Source organism: Schistocerca americana, chromosome 1 (assembly GCF_021461395.2).
Source record: "Schistocerca americana isolate TAMUIC-IGC-003095 chromosome 1, iqSchAmer2.1, whole genome shotgun sequence".
Lineage (NCBI taxonomy): Eukaryota > Metazoa > Arthropoda > Insecta > Orthoptera > Acrididae > Schistocerca > Schistocerca americana.
This window is the reverse complement of record NC_060119.1, coordinates 409,808,398-409,820,470: the sequence shown is the minus strand read 5'-3', so window position 1 is coordinate 409,820,470 and position 12,073 is coordinate 409,808,398. Positions and strand designations below refer to the sequence as shown.

The window sequence follows — 12,073 nt, the reverse complement described above, 5'->3', positions numbered from 1 at the left end:
CTGTCAATAACGAGTTCTCTAGAACCACAAATGGGTTAAATCCTGTTTGACGAACAATGCCAACTATAAACAGGCCACTGTGATGTAGTAGGCCAGACGAAATACGTAATGTACATTCAAATAATTGTTGTTCGAGTGCAAACAATATCACGTCTCTCGATTCTTACAGTAAAAACAACAAAGCTGGGAGAAGTTCAGAGAAACCATATGCCAGATCCTCTGCCTTTCAGATAAATTAACGAACACAGCTGGAGGGTTAGGGGCCCTTCTCTCACAGTAATCATCAGTTCTCGAATACCGCAGCATAGGAAAACAGCATACTAATATCCAGTTCTTAAAAAACTTCGCCAAGCAGTGGTGGTTCACCAAGGAGGAGGAGAAGGAGGCGAAATGGACATGTAGTGAAACACTATTCTCAAGATTCGTAGCATCGTCAGTGGTACTTGGACACTTTTAAGGCTTGACATTCGACCAGGTCACCTTTCCTGTACCAGCTGCTGGGCAGAATGTGGTTAAAGGCGATGCTTATTTCTTTAAATGAACTAAAATTAAAAAGAAAGGGGAAAGGGTTCATTTTCAGCCTGAAGTTGATGGGATGGGGTTTCCTAACTGTCCTAAATAGGTTGTGCTCGGAGGTGACTAGGCTTATTTTATGGGCGAGTGACTGGCCCATGGCGGTTGGCCGGCTGGTGCACACCACATCTGATACTGGAAAAGTTCTTAAAGTCTTGTCAGTAGGCAGCACCTTGCAGAAGTGCTGTCTTTGGAGGCAGGAAACGGTCACTGTGAACTCTTACATTTTGCTCCTGATTCTGGTTGGTTGAAAGGTCTATCAAATAATTTCGTGGAATGGTTCGGAGCTCACGAAATAGAGGAGTTACCGGTCAGCACCCATGATGTGGAAGTGACAATTTGTTGGCCTTCTTGGTCATAGTTTGTGTTTCTAAGATGTTACTGTTTTGGAAGTCAGGAGTTATAGATACTTCATGATCATGAGGTTTCTTTTCCGGGAAAGCATTGCAAACGGCGGTCTTGTGCGTAGATGTCTAATTCTGCTTCTCGTCTAGTGTTGCGGATTAGTGAGCATGGACTTGCTCGGATAAATAGAGGCCTCGGAGCACACTGCGGAGCCATTCGCTAGCTGGAGATTGTGTTGCATAAAAGAAATGGACTTGGCCAGGTTTAATTGGTACCAAATAAATTTCATGTGTTCCCGTTCAATTTTGAGGGTATGTTTTGGTGTCACTTTTCCCTATTGACTTTGGACTGTATTGCAGATTTTCTTTGTGGAAATTGTCAACTGGAGTTTTTAGGCGCCAGTTGGAGGCTGTGTACGAGTCCTTGAAAATAGTTAGATAGCTATAAGCCTTTTAATTATTGCCTTTGGAGGAGAGAAGCTTAACCATGACTCGTGGGCCAAAGCGAGGCTGACGACCATAATACAGAGTGATTTTATAGTGTGGCAGAGAAAAGAATTAATCCAAGTTTCATCAAAAAACGTTTCCGATTAAATTGTCACAGCAATACATCGTATAATTTGACTCGCGGGACACACATCGTCAAGAATGCTTGTAACTTTGCACAACGCTCTACGAGGAAATAAAAAGGTAAAGATAATGATGAACGGAGATGTAATTATTAGAACATGTGCGAAAATTTGAAATCCTGGGCAGTGAGGTAGAAACCGAGTGCAAGGGCAGCACAGAAATTACAGCCAGAATAGCAACGGCGGAAGTGACACTGTATAGAAAAGGAGGCTCTTCTGCATCTGTATGAAGAATTATTTGAGGAATAAAATGTTTTGTATCTAATGTCCTACTGTGTGGTGTTGAAATGTGGACACTGAGGAAGAAAGAAAGAACAAAGCTGGATGCCCTTGACAAGTGTACTTGGTGGAGGATGTAAAGAACACTTTGGATGGATAGAGTGCAAAAGAAGAGATACTGAGAAGAGTGGAAGAGCAAAGACAATTACTAGATGTAATAAAAAGAAGGAAACGAAATAGGATTGGAGACATATTAAGAAGAAGGAGGAGCTATTAAAAGTAGTCTTGGATGGGTATGTGGCACGAAAGAGGAGGCAAGGGTGGAAGATATTCCAGGTCCTGGCCTGATGTGATGGATGGCAGCACTTACATCAACATTGGAAAGGAAGCAATGGATCGCAGAAAATGAAGACGCATAGGACCTGCTAATAAGCAGAAAACTGAAGATGACGATGATGCTGGTGAAAAGCTCTGAGGTACAGACGTCAGGCAATGGCCTCTTGCACGAAATCATACTACAAATCTCCATTACACACAGTTCCCTTAGCAATGTTTTCTTGGAAACCACTTGAGGTGAACTTGCATTCGCCATAGTAGTAAATCTTAAAGTATTTCTGGATTTGAAATGAACTATCATTGACAAGGTGTGACACTTGTCTCTGGTACCTGTCAGACAGTACCTTATTAGGAGCACTTATTGCACTGTGCTGCATGGAAGCCAGTGCTACACCATTCCTTCATACAAATTGGTCAGTCCACTTTGATACACTGACAAATCGGCTAACTTCACTCAGGATGAGTCAAGGATACACAAGAGGTGATGGTCATGTGCTTCTTGGATTTAATCAAAGCCTTTAACACTGCAGACTTTGATATTTTACTTGCCAAACTTAGTAGCCTATATTTCTCGCAAAGTACAGTGCAATGGTTTTACTCATACCTGACACCTCGCCAGCAATGCGTGATGTCCGTCACTACAAAGTTACAATGGAGGCAGATAGTGTCAGGCGTCCCCCAGGATTCGGTACTAGGTCCTATTCTCTTTTCATTGTACGTCAATGATGTGTTACTAGTTTTATCCTACTGCAAAACCACATGTGCACTGATGACCTCCAGTTATATCTAAGAGCAAATCCAATGAATCTGAGGAAAGCTGTGTGCACCATTAAAAAGGGCGCATGATATAGAATTAAAGCTCAATCCATCTAAAACCCAAGCGGTACTTAATGGTCATTCTAGGTTCATTAACCAAAATATCAGGAATCCCTACCATCTTTAATCCTGAATGGGACAATCCACTTCTCTCTCTCATCAAAGAGTCTAGAAGTAATAACAAACAAAAAGCTAAGGTGGACTGAGCACATAATTGGAACATGCAAGATGGCATCAGAATCTCTCCATGCTGTACAAAATATAAAAAGCTTTTTGCTCTTGACCTGAAGAAGAAACTTCTACAAACAGTAATACATCGAGTTATAAGTTACACATGATGTTATCCTGCAAGGCCTTTTTTAGGAAATCTCATGATGCCTGGAACTGGTTGTAATTACCTGTGTTCGTTATATCTGTGATGTTTGACTATTTGATCATATTTTACCATCATATGCACAGCTATCCTGGCTGCGCGCAGACAAGTGCAGAGATTTGCTTTCCTTCTGTCTTTCTACCGTGTTATCACTGTACACTGTCCCTCACATCTCTCCTCGACCTTAACACTTTTGTCTGAACAACATGATAGAAACACCTGTTCCCATCTGAACAAAATCCTTCTTGCCCTTTTCCATTGTTCATCCACTTTCTCAAAGTACTTCTCTGTGGTAGTAACCCAACTCTGGAATAACCTCCCGCATTATATTACAGAACTGAACAACATCTCCACATTCAGAAGGCAGGTAATGACATATCTACTAAAGCATTATTATTATTATTATTATTATTATTTCTTTCACTTTCTCAGACATTAAGTCCGGTTAAAAATGGAGTGACGCGGACCTTGACCAAGCGTCACTTCCTTTTAACTGTACGATATGTGTTGTATTGCATTTAGGAACTTTCGGGTAATTGAACATGTATCAATAATTACGGATTTCTGTAGTTGTATATATATGTTTGGATGTAGCCATATTGCATTGATGTACTGGTGGATATTGTGTGGTATGACTCCTGTAGTTGATAGTATAATTGGTATGATGTCAACTTTATCCTGATGCCACATGTCTTTGACTTCCTCAGCCAGTTGGATGTATTTTTCAATTTTTTCTCCTGTTTTCTTTTGTATATTTGTTGTATTGGGTATGGATATTTCGATTAGTTGTGTTAATTTCTTCTTTTTATTGGTGAGTATGATGTCAGGTTTGTTATGTGGCGTTGTTTTATCTGTTATAATGGTTCTGTTCCAGTATAATTTGTATTCATCATTCTCCAGTACATTTTGTGGTGTATACTTGTATGTAGGAACATGTTGTTTTAAAAGTTTCTGTTGTAAGGCAAGCTGTTGATGTATTATTTTTGCGACATTGTCATGTCTTCTGGGGTATTCTGTATTTGCTAGTATTGTACATCCGCTTGTGATGTGATCTACTGTTTCTATTTGTTGTTTACAATGTCTGCATTCATCCGTTGTGGTATTGGGATCTTTAATAATATGCTTGCTGTAATACCTGGTGTTTATTGTTTGATCCTGTATTGCAATCATGAATCCTCCTGTCTCACTGTATATATTGCCTTTTCTTAGCCATGTGTTGGATGCGTCTTGATCGATGTGTGGCTGTGTTAGATGATACGGGTGCTTGCCATGAAGAGTTTTCTTTTTCCAATTTACTTTCTTCGTATCTGTTGATGTTATGTGATCTAAAGGGTTGTAGAAGTGGTTATGAAATTGCAGTGGTGTAGCCGATGTATTTATATGAGTGATTGCCTTGTGTATTTTGCTAGTTTCTGCTCATTCTAGAAAGAATTTTCTTAAATTGTCTACCTGTCCATAATGTAGGTTTTTTATGTCGATAAATCCCCTTCCTCCTTCCTTTCTGCTTAATGTGAATCTTTCTGTTGCTGAATGTATGTGATGTATTCTATATTTGTGACATTGTGATCGTGTAAGTGTATTGAGTGCTTCTAGGTCTGTGTTACTCCATTTCACTACTCCAAATGAGTAGGTCAATATTGGTATGGCATAAGTATTTATAGCTTTTGTCTTGTTTCTTGCTGTCAGTTCTGTTTTCAGTATTTTTGTTAGTCTTTGTCTATATTTTTCTTTTAGTTCTTCTTTAATATTTGTATTATCTATTCCTATTTTTTGTCTGTATCCTAGATATTTATAGGCATCCGTTTTTTCCATCGCTTCTATGCAGTCACTGTGGTTATCCAATATGTAATCATCTTGTTTAGTGTGTTTTCCCTTGACTATGCTATTTTTCTTACATTTGTCTGTTCCAAAAGCCATACTTATATCATTGCTGAATCCTTCTGTTATCTTTAGTAATTGGTTGAGTTGTTGATTTGTTGCTGCCAGTAGTTTTAGATCATCCATGTATAGCAAATGTGTGATTTTGTGTGGGTATGTTCCAGTAATATTGTATCCATAATTTGTATTATTTAGCATGTTGGATAGTAGGTTCAGAGCAAGGCAGAACCAGAAAGGACTTAATGAGTCTCCTTGGTATATCACACGCTTAATCTGTATTGGCTGTGATGTGATATTTTTTTAATTTGTTTGGATATTAAGCGTGGTTTTCCAATTTTTCATTACTATGTTTAGGAACTGTATCAATTTAGGATCTACTTTGTATATTTCCAATATTTGTAGTAACTATGAGTGGGGTACACTATCAAAAGCTTTTTGGTAATCAATGTATGCGTAGTGTAGCGACCTTTGTTTAGTTTTAGCTTGATATGTCACCTCTGCATCTATTATCAGTTGCTCTTTACATCCTCGTGCTCCTTTGCAACAGCCTTTTTGTTCTTCATTTATAATTTTGTTCTGTGTTGTATGTGTCATTAATTTCTGTGTAATGACTGAAGTTAATATTTTGTATATTGTTGGTAGGCATGTTATGGGGCGATATTTAGCTGGGTTGGCTGTGTCTGCTTGATCTTTAGGTTTCAGATATGTTATTCCATGTGTAAGTGTATCAGGGAATGTGTATGGGTCTGCAATGTAACTGTTAAATAATTTAGTTAGATGTGAATGTGTTGAGGTGAACTTCTTTAACCAGAAATTTGCTATTTTATCATTTCCAGGGGCTTTCCAATTGTGAGTAGAATTAATTGCTTGGGTGACTTCATGTTGCAAAATTATCACTTCAGGCATTTGTGGTATCACCTTGTATGTGTCTGTTTCTGCTTGTATCCACCGTGCATGCCTGTTATGTTGTACCGGGTTTGACCATATGTTGCTCCAGAAGTGTTCCATGTCTGTTATGTTTGGTGGATTGTCTATTTTAATGTGTGTGTTATCTATTGTTTGGTAAAATCTCTTTTGGTTTGTGTTGAATGTTTGGTTTTGTTTCCTTCTATTTTCACTTTTTTTGTATCTTCTAAGTCGTTTGGCCAATGCCTGTAATTTCTGCTTCTTTTCATCTAATTGCTCTATTGCTTCTTGTTGTGAGATTTTACCTAACCTTTTTCGTTTTTTTTCCGAGATTTCATTTCTTATAAATTGTGTTAGCTGTCCGATGTCTTTTCTCAGTTTTTTTATTTTGATCTGTAGCCTGTGTTGCCATGCTGGTTTTGTGGGTTTCTTCTGTGTGTTGGTTGGTTCTGATCTCTGCCTAGTGTGTATATTTAGTGTAGTGAGTGCTCCTATATAAACCAGTAGTTGTAACTCTTCCATAGTTGTATTTTCATTTATTTTGTTGTGTATGATTGTGTTGATAGTTTTTATTGTTGTTTCGACTTGTGGGTTATTTGGCGGTCTATGCAAGAATGGTCTGATGTCTGTATTTGTGTCTTTGTATTCTATATATGTCAGCTGAAATTTCTCTTCTATATCTAACACGTGTCTCTCTTCGTGTTCTATTTGTGCTTGTGGTGGCTGTCTTAAGATTTCGTTTTCCTCTGATTGTTTAATTGATGCGTGTTGGTCTTTCTTTGTTTGCTCTGGGATGTTTGAGTCCATTACTGCATTTTCTTCTTCTTCTGATTGCACATTATTTTGTTCCAGTATTTGTTGTACTTGTTGTTTGATGTTTTCTAATTCTGACTGGGGTATCCTGTTATTTTTTATTATTACACGGATCTGATCAGCTAGTCGTTGTTCTGTTAAAAATTTTGATTCTAGGTATCTGGTAATAAATGTTGTGTATACTTGTGATCTGTATCCAGTTGTGTTGGTTCCTAGGTTTGTTGCTTGGTAATAACAGAACATGAGGTGTCGATTAACTTCATCTGACCATCTCATCCTCTGTCTTTGTTTTCATTCTAGGGTGGTTGCAGGAAGCATATCCTGCAAAACACCTCTATTTGGATTTAAATCATTTTCCAGTTGGCTAGCAGGGTCGTTACCATTGTGGGCGGGCATAGGGTTCAAGCGTTGTCCCCGACCATGACGGCGCTTGTCCGAGGCTTCTTTAGTTCTGTCCTGAACCAAGTAATCACACTAAAAGGGGGGTTAGCCCTATTAGTGGTTTGTTCTTTTCGTCGCCTTTTACGACTGGCAGAACATACTGGAGGCCTATTCTTTTCCCGGGCCTCCACGGGTTTTTTTATTATTATTATTATTATTATTATTAATTATTATTATTAATTATTATTATTAATTATTATTATTATTATTATTACTACATTTACCACTATTATTGGCAGCAGCTGTGGTAGAAATACTGCCAGTATTAACGTTGTTAGTTCGTAGTCAGTATTATTTAGTCACATTGTCACTATAGACACACTGATCATGTTAATACTATTTGTCATATTAAAATTTTTATGTGTTAGGTAACTATGATGTAAAAAAGGTACTGTATGTGTGGTGCCCTGGTCTAATGTAAGAGATGGCCTGATGACCCTAATTAGATCAGGCTAAACAAATAAGGTCATGTACATTATGGCTCCTTCCTGTCATGCTGTGAAGTCTGCACATCGACCTACATTACTGTTATACAAAGCGTGGCGCACACACACTATTTCTCGCTTTGACTTACGACAGCAGCTGAGGATCACATGATTGCCTGGTAACATTTATACACATTCTATAGCAGGATAAACTTATTTTATGAATATCAGCAAGTGGTTATGTGCATCATACCGTTTTTATTTTGAACAGTGCAGTTTTACACAGTGATGAATTGGTATAGTAATGCAAACTTCGTGCATTTTCCATTTCGTTTTCTGTATGTCTTTGCATCAATTAACACTTACTTCTTTGGATCAATAAATACATAAATTAGCAGTGTCCATAGGTTCGTTGACAGCACTAACAGGAAATAGAAGCACACCGGTCAGCGAGTGGTGGGAGCAGACCTCTTGCGCTGTGCAGGCTGTGGTTGTGGCAGCATCTTCCGGAAGGTGAGGTTGATGCGCGGCTGCTGGCAGGACCTGCGCCGCGGCAGCGCGTGGAACCACAGCCGGTTGGTTGGCGGGTTCATCAACAGCAGGCTGCCGTGCTCCAGCAGCAGTTTCACTGCAACACGTTCAATGCTTCAGTCCCAAAATACTTAATTCTGCAAATGTTGTGCACTAGCTGCAGTTAAAAACTCCCAGGGCCTTCATGAAATGACAGCTCTCTACCTGATATTTTTGTCTTTGTATCTAAACAATTGTTTACCTTACTCACTTACAGCAACACCGGAGCATTAGTTTTCGAGCCAGGGAGTAGGGTTGGGGTGTTCAGTCCCAGGTCGGCTGAAAGATAGGGTGTTAAAAAAAAAGTACACCATATCTTGAGATGGTATAGCCAAAAACAAGACAAAAATGTCCAGTAAACATGGGATCTAAAACTGATGTTCCAGTGTTAAGAACTAAGGGCAGTTGTTCATCTTAGCTGCTGTCAAACATAGAGCTTCTACTGTTAGCTCTTCGTTAGCGTTAACGATGTACAGAATGCAGTCAACAAATAAGGACACATTCCTTTGTTATTGTACACGAATATAGCCTGCAGTAAACATCTATTACGTTTGCTACCGTAAACTGTATTCACAGTCCTGGATAAGTGCCCAGTGTGTGTTACAGCGCTACTCGCTGTGACACACACTGGGCAATGACATCAAGCTAGTTTGTGTTTGGAACAGCAGCATTCGCTGTCCATCTTGAAACATTGGCTGCTTCAAGTCCACTCCAGCAGGACAATATGCGAACAGCTGCAGCATAATTACTCTCGACGAGCACCAAGGTTGCAGTGTAAGTGTAACAAGGCTTCCAATGAGCAGCGAGGTGCAATGTGCCAACAGTGAATCCTTAGGGATATGTTTATAACTGCAGCGTCGCTAGTTGCACGCCTCGCTGCTCCTTGGGAGACTCATTACATTGACGCTGCAGCCTCGTTGCTCTCTGCTCGCCAGGAGTAATTACTTTGCAAATGTTCACATAGCTAAATGAATGCTAGCAGAATCAAACATAGCACTGCTAGAGTGATACTCAGGCAACCAATGACAGCTCAAGTTTCAGGACATGTGGCGATGGTCATAGCACAAAACACTAACTAGCGTGATATCATTGCCTCACGAGGATTGACCACTAGCGACCGAACTGCACAATAACCCTGGGTTTGGTGTGAGGTACGGAGGGGTGGGTGGTCTGCTGTGGGTTTGTGAACCACTGAGGGCTACGGCGGGAGGAAGCCTCTCCATCGTTTCTAGGTCTCCAGTTTAATACATACATACATAATTTTATACAGATCTAATAACCTCAAAATCTGTGAACACGGTACTCCCACACATCAACGTTATTGTGCAATATACTACTCCTCCATGGGTGTCTTTTCGGGGGTCCATTCGGCTCTGACTTTATTTTTATGAAAGGTACTGCATGACTGCATCGAACAGTGCAGATGGACGAGCTCTTGGAACAACTGGATATTTGGCAAACGGATTGGCCTGCCCATTCCTCTGACTTAAATCTCATTGATTACGTTTGTAATGCATTGGGGAGACATATTGCAATATGTCCACATGCACGAACGACCATCCAGCAGTTGTCAATATGCTCGTGTAGGAAGAAACTGTACCACCACAAGAATTCATTACCAACTTCATGGCTATCTTTGGAACACACTGCACAGTATGCAGTGCCACCGTGATGATCACTCACACTATTAAGAACCAAGTCCCATCGTCCACAATGTCCATGGAATTGTGGTGAATTCAGTGTAATTATTGGCTTTGAACAAAGTGTCATTCCTGTTCGTTTCATTGCGCATTTCTGTCAGTCGCCTTTCGTACAATACTGCAACAATTCTTTCTATGTATGATACAAGTTCCGTCGGTTGTGTTATTTGGCAGTGGTCAATCATCTGAAAGCTACTTTTGTCTTCAAGTTTTGCAGATCAGTGTGTTTATGCACTAAATGCACTATTTTCGCACATTCTGGCATTCATCACAAATGATAATTTTTGTTTGTTTCTGATACATATAATTTTCTTTTCTACTAATAGGGGAAGACTGTATGGCATATGGGTCCAATGATGCTGATAATGCCTATGAGCTCAGAACTACTGTTGGATACAACTGAGGTGTTTAGTTAATTTCTTTGAGAGCTCTGTGGGTGCCATCTACTATACGTTACGCATCTGATACTTTAACAAGCCAGTCTTAGTGCGGTTTTTAGGCTGGTCTAGGATGTCCAACTCAGAAAATGTGATACACAAACAGTCAAAACGCGGTAGCACACAGAAAAAGTTTACACAGTTCATAGACGAGTGGAGGACACAAGTTTCCTCTCTTATGTTACCTCGCCACTGCAGCAATAATAAGGGAACCCAGCCAAAGGGCTAAAACAAAAGTAAATTTGCAAATCATGAAAACAGCACATCCCAAGGAAGGGATGAGGACAACAGGAGCAAAGGAACACCACAAAACTGATCAACACCACCATAAAAATGGTTCAAATGGGTCTGAGCACTGTGGGACTTAACATCTATGGTCATCAGTCCCCTAGAACTTAGAACTACTTAAACCTAACTAACCTAAAGACAGCACACAACACCCAGCCATCACGAGGCAGAGAAAATCCCTGACCCCGCCGGGAATCGAACCCGGGAACCCGGGTGTGGGAAGCGAGAACCCTACCGCACAACCACGAGATGCGGGCTAACACCACCATAAAGCCATTTCCAAGTTTAACGGTAGAGACACGTAGTTACACTTACAAAGCCCTTTGAAATTTACCACGTACAGTATGTGATCAAAAGTATCCGGACATCTGGCTGAAAGTGACTTACAAATTTGTGGCGCCCTCCATCGACAATGCTGGACTTCAGTATGTTGTTGGCCCACCCTTAGCCTTCATGACAGCTTCCACTCTCGCAGGAATACGTTCAATCAGGTGCTGGAAGGTTTCTTGGGGAGTAGCAGCCCACTCTTCAAGGAGTGCTGCACTGGGGAGAGGTATCGATGTCAGTCGGTGAGGCCTGGCACGAAGTCGGCGTTCCAAAACATCCCAGAGGTGTTCTATAGGATTCAGGTCAGGACTCTGTGCAGGCCAGTCCATTACAGGGATGTGATTCTCGTGTAACCACTCCGCCACAGGCCATGCATTATGGACAGGTGCTCGATCGTGTTGAAAGAAGCAATCGCCATCCCCGAATTGCTCTTCAACAGTGGGAAGCAAGAAGGTGTTTAAAACATCAATGTAGGCCTGTGCTGTGATAGTGCCACGCAAAACAACAAGGGGTGCAAGCCCTCTCCTTGAAAAACACGACCACACCATAACACCACCGCCTCCGAATTTTACTGTTGGCACTACACACGCTGGCAGATGACATTTACCGGGCATTCGCCATGCCCACACCCTGCCATCGGATCGTCACATTGTGTACCGTGATTCGTCACTCCACACAACGTTTTTCCACTGTTCAGTCGTCCAATGTTTACGCTCCTTACACCAAGCGAAGCGTCGTTTGGCATTTACCGGTGTGATATGTGGCTTATGAGTAGCCGCTCGACCATGAAATCCAGGTTTTGCTCAACCCCCGCTAATTGTCACAGTACTTGCAGTGGATCCTGACGCAGTTTCGATTTCCTGTGTGATCTGGATAGATATATGCCTATTACACATTACGACCCTCTTCAACTGTCGGCGGTCTCTGCCAGGCAACAGATAAGGTCGGCCCATACGCTTTTGTGCTGTACGTGTCCCTTCACGTTTCCACTTCACTAT

General features: G+C 40.8%; 1 protein-coding gene across 1 annotated transcript in view; it reads right to left on the bottom strand.

The window, feature by feature from the left end:
- Positions 1-7,991: 7,991 nt before the first annotated feature.
- Positions 7,992-12,073, bottom strand: part of LOC124623183 (DNA oxidative demethylase ALKBH2-like) — a 172,306-nt gene continuing 168,224 nt past the window's right edge. The window contains exon 5 of the mRNA XM_047148991.1: positions 7,992-8,381. Within this exon, the coding sequence (XP_047004947.1) occupies positions 8,200-8,381 (182 nt within the window). The 3' untranslated portion in view covers positions 7,992-8,199. The remainder of the gene's footprint in view (positions 8,382-12,073) is intronic.